Source organism: Halichoerus grypus, chromosome 12 (assembly GCF_964656455.1).
Source record: "Halichoerus grypus chromosome 12, mHalGry1.hap1.1, whole genome shotgun sequence".
Classification (NCBI taxonomy): domain Eukaryota; kingdom Metazoa; phylum Chordata; class Mammalia; order Carnivora; family Phocidae; genus Halichoerus; species Halichoerus grypus.
The window spans coordinates 20,413,005-20,430,918 of NC_135723.1; the positions used below are offsets into that span (position 1 = coordinate 20,413,005).

The 17,914-nt window shown below is 34.4% G+C and overlaps 1 protein-coding gene across 3 annotated transcripts in view; it reads right to left on the reverse strand.

Moving 5' to 3' along the window:
• KMT2E (lysine methyltransferase 2E (inactive)) overlaps positions 1-17,914 on the reverse strand; it is an 86,277-nt gene that overhangs the window by 61,046 nt on the left and 7,317 nt on the right. For 2 of the 3 annotated variants that reach the window (XM_036067440.2, XM_036067437.2), the window contains exons 2-3: positions 4,548-4,620; positions 1,431-1,615 (exon numbers count right to left, since the gene is read on the reverse strand). In XM_036067440.2, the coding sequence (XP_035923333.1) occupies positions 1,431-1,501 (71 nt within the window). In that variant the 5' untranslated portion in view covers positions 1,502-1,615; positions 4,548-4,620. The remainder of the gene's footprint in view (positions 1-1,430; positions 1,616-4,547; positions 4,621-17,914) is intronic. The other variant, XM_036067438.2, reaches the window with a different exon arrangement.

The window sequence follows — 17,914 nt, forward strand, 5'->3', positions numbered from 1 at the left end:
AGTATATAAATTTCAGAAATTACATTTTGTATTAATTGCTTAAAAGACTTTAAAAAAAAAAGAACTGTAAAGGTGATTCTATTTAGGAAGCAAAAAATCTTTACCAATAAATGCCTCTAACTATTATCAGATACGGATTTGCATCCACCAGATACTTCATATTAAGAAAAACCAGTACTTTAGACTCGGAAGCCTTTGTCTCCCAAGCACTGCTTCCAGGATCTTTCCTTGCAGCAGTATCCCTATTTGGGCAGAATAATGGCAAACAACTGTCACAGAGTGCCTTGTTAGGAATCTATTATTTTACGACAAAAATAATTTATACATACTGCAAAAAACATAATGGCTTTTAAAAACTGTATTACAACAATCATATAGTTAAATAGACTGTATAATATATTACTGAAACATTAGAGAGCATCTCTGGGTTTTTCCCAATGGCACAAACAGAAGTGGTGAAACACGTAAGACCACTTGAAATGACAGCAAAAGGAGAATAAACAGCATTTTTATCCTCTCCATATATCAGTTTTAGAGGCCCTAAAATAAATTTCCTTTTTCAAACTTAAATTCTATCAAGATCAGCTTTCTGGTCAATTAGAGTCCTGTTAGACACAATGTATCTATTTATTGAAAAAGAGAACAAACATATGCATCTTTCTATCCTTCAAACACTGCTACTTGAATCTCTTGCAATTTCCAAAAACAATCAATTAATCCTCACAGCCAATAACCCAGTGTTAAAGTGACTGGTCATTCAAAAACAAAATATAATGAAATCTATATGCACAACTGCCTAGACCAAATAGTCTAGAGGCAAGGTAAGAACCTTTCATTGAATCCATCAGAAACGGCTCTCATAAAAGCAAAGGTTATCAAAATAATCATCCGGCAGAAAATAATCCCTTTCTCTTATTTAAAAATGGCTTGAATTTTTTCAACTCAACTTAAAAAAAAAAAAAAAAGCATATTCCATGTTTAAATGGATCTTACAATATTTTTAAATGTTCAAATTTAAACCAAATTACTTTTCCAATATAAACATGACAAATCTTACAATTTAAAAAAACAGTAATCTATTACCTTGAACCCACAACCCTGAGACCAAGACCTGAGCTGAGATCAGGAGCTGGATGCCAAAATGACTGAGCCACCCAGGCGCCCCTATTATCTTGATTCTTGAGGTTGACAATAAGCAGATGGAAAAGACAAAAAGAATTAGAAAAAGATACAGCATTTTGGCTCAAGAGCTGTTTTAAAAAGTAACTTAAGGTAATTTTTGCCTTTAACCTTCTGATATTTTGTTTTCAACAAGAATCTAAAATGAGAAAAAATATAAATGCAAACCAAGCACTGCTTGGTTGTGCTAAAATAACTGTATAAAATATTTTGCTTTTCCTATCCAAAATACTTTTAATTTAAATACTTACTCTGAGCCTGCAGCCATTTCCAAGTATGATGTTTCCGCTGTATCAACCCCCAAAGGGATCACTATGCTCATGACGTTCGCCTCTGGTAAATTCGATTACTATGGAGTCCTATGCATTGGTATCCAAAACACTGGGGCATGCCAGCCACAGTGCTCATTGCAAACATCTAAGTGCATCCACAAACCCTGTTTAAAAGAAAAGGGAACAAAAAGTTAAAAATCATCTTCATTCCTAACACAGTCATACTGTAACAACAGTAAGTAAAATAGCCATATAAACTGGAATTTGCTCAGGAAGGGATTCTCTATTTCATTTAGGTTCTTTTTGAATTAAGCTATGGGACTGTGATTGAAAGAAGTTTCTGAATCAAAATCTCCCTTTGGGAATGAATTTAAAATACCAAAAGAAAGATTAACTAAGGTGCACTGCTTAGTGAGGAACCAACAAATATTACTCATTTTGAAAGACAAAATGGAATTTCTTACAGTACTAGTATCTAAAATAAGTCTTCCTGGTTCAGAAAGTGATCTAAACTAACAGATATTGAGTACTTACTATGGACTAAGCATCATATTAAGCTTTTAGATGGATGATCTATTTAATCCTTATAGCTCTGAGATAGGGATCTTTCACCATTGAGGATCACAAAAGCAAGAAAGATTAAATAACTTAACCAAGGCTGTTCAGTTCAAGAAATAAAACCAGGATTTGACCAATTCCACTCTATTGCTTATATATGTATAAAAGGAAAGCTATTTTATTTGTAATAAAATCCACTGCTTTAAAGTGGTTATCAAAAAAATTAAATAAATAAAGTGGTTGTCATTTTCCATACTACATAAATACAGGTCTACTGAGGGAGTTCTCGATTTCTTCAGTTAGTATCAACTCCCTAGAACTAATTCCCCGATACAGGCAATTAGTAAAGAAAACTAATACACTTCAACAATTTTTTAAACAAATTTACCAACTAACAAAATATATTCAGCTTCAACATCAATGCTTCTAATCTAATTCACTGTATAACACTTGCACATGGTACTCTTTGTGAAATATCTACTCAAAATCTTTTCAGTAATAAAATAGTACAACTCAGGAACAAAACAGAGAGATAATCCTATAAACAGGAAAAGAGCAACAGTCAAAATTGTTTTTTGCCATATTATATCTGAACTACTGAAGAGCAAGGTTTCTTCAAATAGCAATTCTTGTATTTATTTTTAATTTTTACAAGTAACCTCCAGAATACCTAATTCAGGTTAATTCCTATTTCACAGATAATGCAGATTGTGAGCTCATACCTTATCGGAGCAAATACCAAAATAGGAAAATAAAGTGGTAACAGTGGTTTGAATTCTCCAAGAAAACTAGCCTCTATTTTTAAACCATGTGTAACTGGGGGAGACCTACTAGATTATAAGATATTATAATAAAAATATATGGTAATAGGCTTTTGCACCTAAAAGTTAAAAACAGAAGCACTGGACCTATCTCTAATGCTCACCAGGTGTGTGAGCTAGTCAAGTTATTTAACCTAAGCCTCAGGTTCCTTGTTTATAAAATGGGAATTTATCCTCATAGAGTTTCTGTGAAGAAAATAAAATAATGAATGTAAAGCATTTTTGTACACAGCACTGCACATATTTAGCAATCAATATGTAGCAGTCACACAAGAAGAGTTGCTCTTCTTTCCTGGAAAAGCTCTCTAGACTTCATTTAAAGTGAATCTTCCAATAGTTTTTGAAACTAAAGTAATAACAGTTTTCAACTTGCCATGTTTTTACAGTTTGTTCCATCAAATTAAAGTCATCCTCTAAAAATAATTAAGCAAAGTGAGAAAAAGGAAAAGCTGCCCTACCTTTTTTCTGCACCCCTGACCATATTAGAGTTACTTCATGAAAGCCATATTTATTAACCCACATAAAGCTATAAAATTTCTAATTAACAAAAGGCAAACAATACAAAACTGAAAGTTTGTTCTATTCAAATGGTACATTATTGTGTATTTCTTTAAAATGCTGAAGACATGGACCTAACAACAGTAACAATTACAACTTAAAAAAAAAAAAATCTCGTCCTTATTGGTAGAATCTACTTGGTAGAAGTTTTCTTCAGCTCAGCTTATCTTTACATTAGACTCATAAGAAGTCTTACATTTTAGGTGTATGTTGTTAAATATTTAATAGTGCCATTTTTTTTGTTTTAACCAGAGGCAAAAACTAGAAAGCAGAAATCAAACTGTTATGTATTCTTTTAGGTAACTGAGTAGTATTTCCAACCTTAAAGAATCTACTTGAGTATGTATTCAATAGTGTGCTCCATTTTTATAAAATATACAATCCTCAATAAACACTACATTTGAACTATTTTTAAATAGCAGTGAAGAGCTTGCCATGAGCCTATTTCAGACAATAGCTTGTGTCTGTCTGATTACTGCCTGTCTCTCAAACCCTGCACAGTACCTGGAGCGAAACAGGCACTCTCTAAGGGATAGGTGAATGAATTAGCGCACCTAAGATGAAACTGCAGCCCTGGCCTCATTAGCCAAATGAGTTGTCAACCTCTACAATTAAGTGCTATAACAGCAACTACATGACACCTTCTCCACAACTGCATCACTCTAAAAACAGACATTCATCCCCAGGACAGACACATCATCGCATCTGAAACAGAACCACAGACTGAATTTGATTCAACAGGGAAGAGCTCAGTAATTAATTGACAAAAGATCAGAAGGCAACAGGTCCTATCTATTGAGACCATAAAATGGCAAATATTTCACTATATTCATTAATATCAAAAACTCTAGAGCCAGAAAACTCACACTGTTTAAAAATGTAGTTGATACTTAAAATCATAAATTCATTAGGGTCAAATCGTGTCTTTAAAAATAAGAAGAAAGGGAAAGTCAATGTAGTAAGCAGAAAAGGTGTGAGCTTATACACAGGCACAACTAGAAGAAATTCAACAATTCAACACAATCCAAACAATTACCACAAAACTTTCCCATCTTATATGCAAATCAAGAAACTGGTTTTCCAACTGTCAAGTAAAATATATACAAAATACATTGAGAATAAATGGCAGCCATTAAAGAAATAATATAAAAGGAAATACCATGAGATGTCTGGTAAATCTGAGGTCCAAGAAAGAATAAATGTCTTCACAAAACCTGCTATCCAGAATAGACCTAGAAACCAAGTGAACACAGGAGTATTGAGCTGTTTTTAAATGGCATAGAATTATAGGTACTTCTGTCTAATATGGCACCTAAAACCAAAGGGACTCACACAAAGAAAGAAGCTAATTCTTAAAAAAATAAATTTATTCTTTACTTCTTTATACAAATGAATGTAAACACAGTAAAGGCAACAATTAAAGCTAAACACCAAATCAAACTGAAGAGAAACTGGGAAAATACAATATTAAATACAGATTTAGCCAAGCAAAGGCAACAATACCAAAACCAAAACAAAACCCTAAAGTAGGAAAAACAAGATAAAAAAACTAGGAAAAGCAATTATAAAACAATCAGACAAACTAGAAGGCTGAGGCTGCTTTTTAAGACCATGTTCAGAAAACAAAAAAATACCACTGAAAAGATGAATATTGTACCCAAAAAGCAGAAGGATGAAAATATGAGGAAATTTTTTTTCTAAAATTTTAAATAAAAGTGCCCAATCTAACAATCTCTTTGAAGAGTCGTGTATTATTATCTTTCTGTCCTTCCTAAGGACTTTATGCAGAGCTCAAAAAATACTAAAATTAAATCAGTGTTTATGTTTTGGAATTGTATCACTAATAAGCTGGTGAATTTTTTACTAAATTACTATTGAAAATGAAATAAAGAAACTTGAAAGAAATTGTGAGGGACCACATACATAAGATTTCCTTATAAATTAAAATTAAACTGCCCTCACTATGAATTTAAGATTTCTTTTCTCTGTAGCAGTTAACTAATACATAATAATAAAAAAAAAAATACTGGTTGATCGAGATCTACTACCAAGTTATTACCTATGAAACTTTGGACAAGTCATTTCACTACTCTGGGCTTGAACTATAAATGGAGGTAGGTTAGGTTGATGATCTTACAGTTTAAGCCGTATAATCACAAGTGTATTAAAAGATTACTCCTGATAATTGAAACAATATCAGATTCCAAAAAAGCAACAAAAAATAACTTTGACAACAGAAAATTCATTTCTCCAACTGGGTTAATATTACCATCAGACAGTGCTCTACAAGCACTTACCTGATACTCAAATCTCACCAAAAGTTCTAATAGCAATAACAAATAATGAGGCTCACAAGCCTATGATAATGACTATGTGAGGATGTAATGCTTCCTCACAAGCCTATGATTTAGGTACATTTATTATCCCCATTTTACAGGCAAGGTAGAGATTAAACTTGTCTAAAGTTCTATACTAATAAATAGCAGAATCAAGATTGGAATGCTAGCAGTCCGATTCCAGAACCTACACATTAGTTTGCCTGAAATTAAAATTTGCTAGATGACTGGTGTTTACAGTTAAGAGGAAAAAATTGACAAATGCTTCTCTCAGAAAGAGGAGAAATTAAATAAATACATAAGTGTCGCACTCCAGGACATCTGGACTGCATTTATTCTAGCACACTGAAAGAACAGTAATGAAACCCACCCTGCTCCTCCCCCAAACCTGATCTATTTAATGATGCGTTCCACAACAATGCATTAAAACACTACAGAAGTGGAGACGCATGGGCTCAAAGTCTAAAATTCAGATTTAAAATATTTCGGGGATGGTGCAAAGGACATCAAAGGATATTCAAATTCTCTATTATTTGCAGGAACAAACATGTGCTTCAAATCTGAGATTACTAATTTGTACAAGTATAATTCAATTTCTTATATAAAACTATTTGTTAAGCAAAGACCACCTATCTAACCAGTTAAGTTTTAACTTGAATCCCCTTTAACACCCACTTGGGGGGTACCTGGGTGGCTCAGTCGTTAAGCGTCTGCCGTCAGCTCAGGTCATGATCCCAGAGTCCTGGGATCGAGCCCTGCATCCGGTTCCCTGCTCGGCAGGAAGCCTACTTCTCCCTCTCCCAGTCCCCCTGCTTGTGTTCCCTCTCTCACTGTGTCTCTGTCAAATAAATAAAATCTTAAAAAAAAAAAAAAAAACACACCCACTTGGTTCCTAGAAACAATTTCACCAACCTACATTATAATACTTTTGTAGCAAATAAAATCTGTATTCTTGTGTCAGGGTTAATGTTGGTGGACCTACTTGAAAAATGGAAACCTACATATAAAATTCAATGTTCAGAAAGTGTATTTTCTGGTTCTGTAAAAGTCTCACAGTGTTTCACTGTATCATATTGAGTACAATTCCGTTGCTACTAAACTCAATGTCAAAGTAGCAATGCTTCAGCTTTCACATTCTGCCACTTACTAATAATAGTTACTTACTCTCTTGAAGCCTTAGCTCCTCATCTGTAAATAGGAATAATCATAGAACACATTTCTGAATTGTTTCAAAGACGGTGTGTGGCACTCAGTTAGTGGATCAGATAAAATTTCTGGGAATTAAATATTTAGTAAAAGTCCTTAAGAATGAGTACTGGAGAACAATTCTCAACTATTATATTTGTAAAAGTCAAGTAAACTACTAAGAATTTCTGACCAGGGTGCCTGGCTGGCTCAGTAAGAAGAGCATGTGATCCTTGATCTCAGGATCGTGGGTTTGAGCCCCACGTTGGGTGTAAGAGATTACTAACAAAATAAATAAATAAACCTTAATAAAAGGTATTAAAGTCTTAAGAAGAACAACCTTTAAAAAAAAAAATACATGAGGACAAAGAGTGAGCCATAATGTAAATCATACACTTTGGTTGATAATGATGTTTCAATGCTGGTTCATCGAATGTAACAAATATACCATAATAATGAGGAACACTGACGATGAGGAAGGTTGTACTTGGGGTCGGGAGGAGGCATGTGGGAAATCTATACTTTCCTCTCAGTTTTGAAGTGAACCTAAACTTGCTCTAAAAGATGAAGTACATTAATTTTAAAAAATACATGTATGAATACAATATAGTGAACTATCTGTCTGGCATTATATAATGGGGGACCATTCTTTCTTCTAGGGTTTTTGGAAAACTTCTAAATACCAGTTCTGCAACCAGCTGAAGTACGGGTACATTCCTCCGTCCCCACCCCAAAGCACCTACAAGTTAAAATAATTTCAATACTATCAGTTTTTTTAATGCACCACGCTACTATTTTTGAGTAGTATTGGTCATCTCCCAAAGTGCTGGAGATCACTAAACCAGAGTTGTAAAATGTGGCCTTTTAAAGTAGCAATTCAGGGGCACCTGGATGGTCAGTCAGTTAAGTGTCTGCCTTTGGCTCAGGTCATGAGCCCAGGGTCCTTGGATTGAGCCCCGCATCAGGCTCCTTGCTCAGCAGGGAGTCTACTTCTCCCTCTCCCTGCTCATGCTCTCTTTCAAATAAATAAATAAAATCTTAAAAAAAAAAATAAAATAAAATAGCAATTCAGATAGAGTTGATAGAGTTGATAGGTTAGACTGGAGTCCCTGCGTATAAACATACAATTTGTTTCCTATACACACAAAACTGCTCTTAGAATGAGTTTAGGCTTTACTCATACCTGAGAATATAACTAACAAAAGCTATTTCCTGCTAAAACAGTTATCTACTGCCACTTTCTACTTGCCATATGGCCCACAAATACATTATCTTAGAATTTACTGCTCACAGTACAAGCGCAGAAGAAAAAAATCTTCAAACTTAAGAATAATCACATCTTCCCAAATTCCTTAAAAGCTTACTTTTACGTACAAAAGCAGTAATACCATATACCTCAATGTAAAGCATCACATATGTGAAGCATCATACCTGTAATGCATAAGACCACATACTTCATGGATACAACTTCCTTCTGTTAAAAAAAAAAAAAATGCTATCTACATTAGTAATTTTTAAACTGTGCTCCCAGTAGTCCTCACGGAGTTGGTGATTGAGATATTAGGAGAAAACAGAATCAGGGAAGTTAACAAAAGAAAATGAGAAACATGTTCTGCAGATTTAAAAGGAAATGTCTGAGGCTGCATGTCCTATGTGGTACCTATCAAATGGGAAAATGACATTAAATGGAACACTACTTAGCAATATAAAGGAACTACTGATACATGCAACAACTTGGATGAATATCAAAGAAATTATGTTGAGTGAAATAAAAAAGCCAATCCCAAAAAGATCACATACCCTATAATTCCATTTATGTAAGTTTTGAATGACAAATTACAGAAACAGAGAACAGATCAATGTGGTTTTAAGAGGGTAACACCAGGGATTCTTGTAGAGATGGAACTGTTCTATATCTTAACTGTGGTAGTGGATACAGGAACCTACATATGTGATAAAAACGCAGAACCTAAACACAGACACACACGCCCATGCACACACACATAAAATTGGGGAAATCTGAACAAAGTGGATAGACTGTATCAATGTCAATATTCTGGTTGTGACGCTGTACTACAATTTTACAAGATGTTACCACTGAGGGAAACTGGGTAAAGGAAAAACAGTTTCTATTTTTTAAAAAAGATTTTATTTATGTAAGAGAGAGAGGGAAAGAGTGAATGAGCACAAGTTGCGGGGGGGGGGGGACAAAGGGAGAAGCAGACTCCCCACTGAGCAGGGAGCTGATGCAGGGCTTGATCCTGGGACTCTGGGATCATGACCTGAGCCGAAGGCAGACACTTAACTGACTGAACCACCCAGGCTCCCCTCTCTGTAGGATTTCTTACAAATGCATGTAAATCTACATTACTTCAAAATTTAAAATTTAATTTTATAAAATGACATTAAAATTATGGCCTTCAAACCTTTGGGTATTGAAACTTTTTTTACAAATGAAATTTTACAGTGAAATCTAAGCATATATTTTGATTCCAGGATGAAAAATAGCTTGAATCTCCTATGCTTTCCCCAAAGACTGCTAATGTCAACTTGAAGTACTATGTTAAGGAGGCCACAGCCAGATACAATGAGACAAGGCCTCAAGTGATCAGTAATATCTGTGAATAGGTACAGTAGGCATTTGTACCTCATATTTGCTGTCTGTGGTTAAAGAGGATAGCAGGGGAATGTTCCTGCCTATACATCCTCCCACCTACCAGTTAAGTTCCATGAAAAGCCTATGGCCTCCTGGAGAATAGTTCAAAAATTACTGGCTAAAAGAAAATACTTATTTCACTGGTAAACTCTACCTGCCCAAAGCAGAAAAAAAAAAAAAAAAAGCTTCCAAAAGTAGTGCTGGAGTCTACTGTAATAAAAAATCAAACAAAACAACAAAAAACCTGCATTTATCTTTTAGTCAACCTATACAGACTGGTAGGCTGGTTCATTCTTGCTTTTTCAGCCTTTAAATAAGTATCCCACCAGGTAAGGGCATAATTCTTGACTGGAAACAAAGTTGGCAATAATTTTATTCTCTCATTCTTCATTCTAGTCTCAAGATTAACTAAGTATTCCTTCAATCACTATTTTGAATCATTTCTTTCAGACTAAAGATCTTGAGTGCTCTCTTATTTCCCTATCTAAAAACAGTATGTATCAAATCTAATTAATAGGATTTAAACAAATCTTCCAGATTCTACTGTCTACATTTTATTATCTCACACCTGGGCTGCCAGAGTAATTTTCTAAGTGGTCTCTTTTCCTATTCTAACTTGACCTTTAAACCAGTGGTTCTCAAACATAAATCCACAAACTGCTACTTTTCATGTAACTGGGGTCGGAAGTTGAAAATGATGGGATTCCTAGGCCTCATTCCCACAGATACTGATTTAGTAGGTCTGGGATGTGGCCTGGATGTCTTATTTTTTAAAAAGGCATTTGCTCCGGTCCTTTATTTTATAACAATTGCTTAGACACTGAACAGATATACTTCGAAACCCACTAGTATCCTAATTTTGCCCTCTTCAAAAAAGCATAGCTCACAATAATTACAGTTAAGTTCCTAATCTCGACATTATCAGGTTACCCTGTTCCACACTAATATTCCAATACATAAATTCTGATTATACCAGTCTTTTTGCTATTGTTGGCATTATCTTTGCTCATTCCCTTCGAATTTTCTAAAGTAATATTCCTTTACATTTGTCCATCCCACCCAACAAAAATCTTACTAAACTTTCAAGGATCATGTAAGTACTTACTACGCTTCCTTTGAAGCATTCTCAATTTCCTTAGACTTTTCTGCCACAAAACTAGCTTTGAGGTCTCTAGCAGATCAACCTCCTGAGGGCTGTTTCTTCATCTATAAACAAAAATTTAATCAAGCTACCTCAAAAAACTATTCCAGCTATAAAACCTGTTCCACCCTAATCTCTTCCCTTAATTTCCCAAAGAATATATTTTTTTAAACCACTAGATTACATTTTGACCCATTATTCTGAAATAGCTATTAGATGCTTAGCTCTCTAAACTGGATCATCTCCTTTACCCTATACCAAGAACTGAAATATTTACATTTTAGCTATCAAAGCCTAAAACGTGGTGGTGAAGATACCACCTAAATTATTCTTGATTAAATCATATTTTTCCTCACCCTAACACCTTTAATCCCTTCCTCCCCCTTTTAGATGAACAGGAACATATCTTAAAACAAAACAAAGTACCTGCCACAAAAGAACATTATTGATTTCCTTCTGGAACTTTGTTTATTATTGTTTCTTTCTCTTATTACTTTTAAAATGTGGAGTCTCTCAAGGCTCAATCCTCCCATTAGTCTCCATCCATCTTGGATTTCACCATTCATTCCTGTTTGATTTCCTAATCCTAGCCATCTACAGGGTATGTATCTATTCAAATATCTGCCATTACCACAAAAATCAAACATTCAAACTGAATCTCTTCCACACACTTTCCATTCCATTTCTTGTTTGTACCCCATTCTTCCAGTTCTTTTTAATCCTTTTTTCTAGTCTATTTGCTCACCTAGCCTTTTGTGCTTCCCCAATGTTCCAGATTCATTTTTCCTCAGTTTCCATGGCTCCCACCATCATCTTCATCATCTGAATAATTTCCAATAATCAACAACCCTTCCAGCTTGTCACCATCGAGTTCTGAATATCTGGTCTCCAAACAATGGAAGAAATCTTGCATGTTTTTAAGCACTTCTCCCCCAGATTATAGGGCAACTATTCTATTAATTTAAAATGTAATAAAATAAACTCAAATTTATGCATTTAACATATTTATGTTAACATGTCTATGTGCTTGGGAATGAGCAATGAACAAAATTAAGTTGTCCTTAAGGCCCTTTTAATGAACTAAGGCAATATAATATAATCAAAGGTATCTTAGAGTAGTTTTAAGTAATTGCCTTTGATAATGATTTGTGTATTCTCATAACTTAGCCAAAAATTAGTCCTTTATAAGGATCAATAGAGAGCTAGGATTTTTTCAAATGATCTGAATTCAAATTCTTGATCAGCCACTTTTTTTTGAGAGAGAGAGAGAGAACGAGTGAGCATGTGGGGGGTAGGGGGGAGGAATCTTAAGCAGGCTCCACACCAGCACACAGCCTGATGAGGGGCTCGATCTCACGACCCTGAGATCATGATATGAGCCGAAATCAAGAGTCGGATGCTTAACTAACTGAATCACCCAGGCACCCCTTGATCAGTCACTCTTTCAACTATGTGACCCTGAGTCTCTCTAGGCCTCTCATGAAAAATGAATAAAATATCTACCCTGTAGAGTTGGTATGAATGTTAGTGCCTTCCCTCTTAGAATTAAAAGCATGAAGTTCCCATTATTCAATCCAATAATAATTTAATCAATCCCAGTCACAAAAATGTTGACCACTGAAGCCACTTAGTGAAAAACAGAGGCTCTATTATTGTAAATATCTATAAAGATCTTAAAATTCCACGTTTAAAATATTTACTAGAGAAATCTTAAGTCTAAAAAAGAGTAATTTCTAAGTATTAACAAACTACAAAATCAGCAAGAGACTAGCAAAATGAATAAGAAAAAATACTTTCCAAGTTTAAACCATTTATTTCTACAGCATTTTCCCCAGTCCTTTTAATCCCAAGACTTAGAGTATTCAACAATCAACTTCTTCCTCTGCATACATTAATATAAATATAAAAACAAAATCAAAAACCCGGAAATGAAAGGAGCAGTGCATAAGAATTAGAGAGCTGAAGCTTAGGGAAAAAATGTCTATGCATCTCACTCTCAAGAATGAATTATGGAATTAGTAGATCTAAGCCTCCATTAAGAAAATTACTCAGATATGCAAACTTTATTAACTTATTATAATATGTCTTGTTCAAGCTTTTAGAGCAGCCAGTCTTGAAAAGGCATATAATCACAGAGAAACTGTACAATAAAAGGAAAAATAAAATGTCAAGAATGAAGTTGGTAGATACAAGTGCTATTATTGACCAGTATTTTTTTTTTTTTTAAGATTTTATTTATTTGAGAGAGAGAGAATGAGAGAGAAAGAACACATGAGAGGGGATAGGGTCAGAGGGCAAAGCAGACTCCCCGCCAAGCAGGGAGCCTGATGCAGGACTCGATCAGGGACTCCAGGATCATGACCTGAGCCGAAGGCAGTCGCTCAACCAACTGAGCCACCCAGGCGCCCCAGTTTGACCAGTATATTTGCTATGAGACAGGCTACATCCACTTTCACTTTCCAACTTAATTTTAAAGACCTATCTTTACAAATAGAAAACATTATGTATATACACAGATAAAAAATAATCAACATGTACTGAGCTGATTGGCCACCCTTATAAAAGTCATTTATACATGAAAAAAGTGCTGTGCGAAGTTGGGGACTTAACTAGAAGTACTTTTCTCCAAATCCTTAATGAACCATTTACTTCAGGATATAAGAGGCGTAAAATTTAAACTCCCTGTAAGTGAGAGTCTAGGCTATACCAGCAGAGAGAGACTACCTTTAAATCTCCACTATCATTCTGGATTAAATTTAAATAAGATATTCTCAACGTAATTACACAATAAAAGAATTTTTGTCTTCTGGCACAATACCAAGACCATAAGATCTGCCAGTTTTTACTTAAAATTTAAAAATCAAAAAGTTATTACATTAGTGTATAATTAATAGGTTTTGCTAACATACAGCAACCATGTTACAATATATCAAACAATTACAGGCTAAAATTTGCAACCACACAAACTGATCCCAGGGTTATTAGCCAACACAATCATCAGTTACTTCCCTTAAGAAATATGTGCAAGATCAGCAAGCCAAAATTAGTAGCTACTATACTGCCTTCAATTAGAGGGCGTTCAACTATTTGCCACCAAATGAATCTAGTTTACAATATTAACAGTTAGAAGAGTCCTAAAGAAAAGTAGAATTTAAATCTCAGAAGATAATAAAGGTTACTGGATCTTTATAGATCAGCTCATCTATTCAATTCCACAGACATCTGAAATCTGTCATTTCATCTAGACAGAATCCTATAAACCCCAGTGGACAAATCACAATCAGATTCTGAAACAGCATTTTAATTCTTTTTATTTGTGTGTATGTGTGTGTGGTGCATATGTGTTGTCTAGCAATGGGCTTCACTGAGGGTAAGTGAGGTTGAGGGGTGTATTAGTTTCCTAAGGATGCTGCAACACATGACCACAAACAATTCTAGAGACCAAAGTCTGAAATCAAGATGTTGGCATGAAAAAGCATTTTAAGATTTCCAAGATATTTAAAAAAAAAAAAAAATCTGGATTTATATATTTAAACAACAGGAATTCAAAATTTGTGAGTTCATCAAAGTCAGTTAACATGGAGATTCATTTAAAAATTATATATATCTTAAACACTGTATTTTTAATTTAAAATATCATTCACCAATATTTTACTGTCAAGCTAAAATGTTCTCTTTGAACATGGCTCCCCTACTTGGAATTTTGGGTTCTCATTCTTGTATCAACCGAATCTATGATGCATTATCTATAGTTTTTGGTTTTAGATTACTTCAAGATAAGAAATTACTTAGACACCTGTGAGCAATGTGAATGTAGACTTCATTCTAGATTTGGATTTGTATTATTTTCCCCCTTTTCTTTTAGTTACCTTGCCCATAACTAATTTAAAAACTTTCTTTAGCAATTAATGTGTTTTTAACAAGTTTTCCAAAGTAGTTAACTTAGTTTTCATTTAAACAATTCTCTCTTTACACTCATTTATCATTGGTTTATGTTATATCTAATAATATAAACACAAGTGCAATGGGATTAGTGGATTTGGGAACAAACAGGACTCTTTACAAACATTCAACTCAACTAGAGGAAGCAGCACAGAGCAGTTTACATCATTCAACTTACAGCTGGCATTGATATTTTTTTAAGATTTATTTATTTATTTTAGAGAGAGAGAGCACCAGTTGAGAGGGGCAGAGGGAGAGGGAGACAATCTCAAGCAGACTCCACACTGAGCGGAGCCCAACGTGGGGCTTGATCCCAGGACCGAGATCACAACCTGAGCCGAAACCAAGAGCGGACACCTAACCCACTGTGCCACCCAGGCATCCCGGGCATTAATATTTTTTAAGTGAAGGTTAAGGAATCTTCTACAATATCTAGATAAAAGGCTTTGGGAAAAATACTATATTAAAAAAAATGTATACACACACACACACACACACTATAAACAGTGCTCACCACAGCACATGAGAGACAATAGGGATAGAGTCAGAAACTCACTTTTTTTCCAGGAACAGCTACAACACAAACATCTGGAGAACTTACTAAGAATTGTACACATATTAACTCACCGAATTCTCAAAATGACTCTGTAAGATAGGCTCTATTATTATCTCAATTTTGCAGATCAAGAAACTAAGGCACTAAAATATAAGTAACATGCCCAAAATCACAAGGCAATACAACCTGGTTTGATTATAGTTCTAGTTTCTACTTTTAAGTCCTGTGCAATACTGCCTCTAAAGAAGTATTGTTTGAGCTCTCTTGATAAGCATATATCACTTTCATAATCTTAAGAATTGGAGGGGATAATCATGTCCCAATATGTCACTCCCCAAAGCAAATTTTTCAGCAGCTCTGCCATAAAGTCCATAATCTTCCATCATGGCATTCAAGGCTCACCACAACTCGATCACAATTTGTACTGCTAGAATTCCAATCCAAGACTCTTATCCAAATAACATGTGGGTTCTGGAAACCAATAGATCATCTTGAATTGGGATGTACAGAAACACAAAACAGAGAGAGTCTGTCACATGACACTGCACAAAGACTAGTATTCCTTCATTCAGAGAATCTAAAAATAGTGGCCTGGCTTCTCAAGAGGGCAGTTCAGCATGGTTTCTTGGAAAGGTTTAAGTATCAAGAATTGTGACCTAAATTTTAATCCTTGATCAACCACTAACTATATGACCTAAAGAAAATTATTTAACCTCCCTGCTTTCTGTTCTACTTGTAAAATAAAATGGAAGAGCTAGAACAGTGTAAAAACCAGCTGAGACTAGTAACTAAAATGCAAATTCAAGACTCCACTAGATGTGATTAAGTAGGTCTGGAATGGGGCTCAAGAATGTTTTAGTAAGCACCACGTAAATAATACACGTGGTCCCTGGACCACAATGAAAAATATTTAAATAAAAGATCTCACAAGTCAATTCTAACTTTAGTTTCTTAACTTCAGTCAATAGGATGCTGCTTTACATAACCAGGATGGGGGTTGTGGCCTAAGAAAATCCTCAGTTCATGATGGAATTTGTTTTTGCACCTCTCACCCTGTACTTTAAGACAATGGAATATGGTTTAGTAGTGCTACAAACTGAACTTTCATTCTCTTAAGACACAGATACAGTTGATTCAAATGAGTTTTAAATCAATTAAGCACCTATAAAATGCTGATTCAACTGCATCATCTTATTAATACTATTTTGAAATATGATCTTAACTTTCTCAGATGGAAATTTAAAGTTTTGGAGAATATAATCTCCACTCTACAAGTATTCACAAGTCTCAAAATTTTCTTCTCCCAATTTTCTATGAAAATTTCCAAAGAAATTAGTAATTTTCATTCAACATGTTACCCAGGGCTTAATCAGTAAAATATTCAAATTATCACCCAATTTCACTACCAATATTTTGCCATCACTGAGAAAAAATATGCCAAATTGATAAAAGTATCATTATAATGTAATTAAAGTCTGAATAAGTATTTTCCCTGTTTCTTATCCTTTTCTTGTCCTCCTGAACTTTTCCACAGTGAGTATTGTATTTGTTCCAAAAATCATACATCACTTTGTTCTAAGAGTTATAGATGTTTGATGCTCTGCTGTATTAAATGTACCATCTCACCAACCCTTTTTAAAAGAGCAAACTTGCATATGTTTAAAAAAAATGTATCTCAATAATTTCAGAAAAAATATTTTTCTTCAAAAGAATTACTTCAAGGATTTTTTTTAATGGAGAAGGGGAATAACACCATAATTAAAATACATATTTTCAGCCTTGTCTTAGAAATCAAAATGCTAGCTAGCATTAGTAGCAAATCATAAACCTAAACAACTGTAACTCAAGGCTCACTTAGCAGTAATTCTAAAAACTAAATGAGGAACTGGAACACCATAATTAAAAAAAAAAAATCTAACAACCTATGTACTTATTTTCTATATTCTGAATTTCAAATGAGACCAGCATTCAGTAAGCTATTTTAAATCCCATTTGTGTAGAAAACCGACACTATCTGACACCATCCAAATTATCTACACTTTCCTTCAATTTTTTTTTTAATCTGTTGTGATTACAAAAGCGATCCATCTGTCTCACAGAAAGACCAGAGGAGAAAAGAAAACTCACACAAATCTAATAACCCAGACATACATCACTGCTAAAAACTTTGGTGTATCTGCAGCCACATGGTAAAAACTTATTCAGGCAAGAATCACCAATAGACACTAAATTTAGGAAAGTCTGACAGGAAACAGAATATTTACACAACCTCAAAATACCTTCCCACAAATTACTTAATGGCAAAAAGAGAAACAGTAACTATACGATGGAGAAACTACTCCACACCTTAACCAAGCAATCAAAATGAACTACTGGTAAGCGGCAAACAAACATTAAGCATCCAGATGATTAAAACAAAACAAAACAAAAAACCCACATACTGCTTATAGAGTATTCCAGAAAAAATGCAAAATCTGAATCATGAAGAAACCTTAAATAAACCCAATTGAGGGACATTGTTTAATAACTAGCCTGCCAAGGTCATGAAAGACAAAGAGACCTGAGAACTAAACGCAATCTGTGATCCTGAATTGGCAATTGAACCAGAAAAAAAGTACTAATAAAGGGCATAATTGGGACAACCGATGAAAATGGAATATGGACAACAGTCTAAATGAAAAGTATTACATCCATGTTAAATTTCTAAATT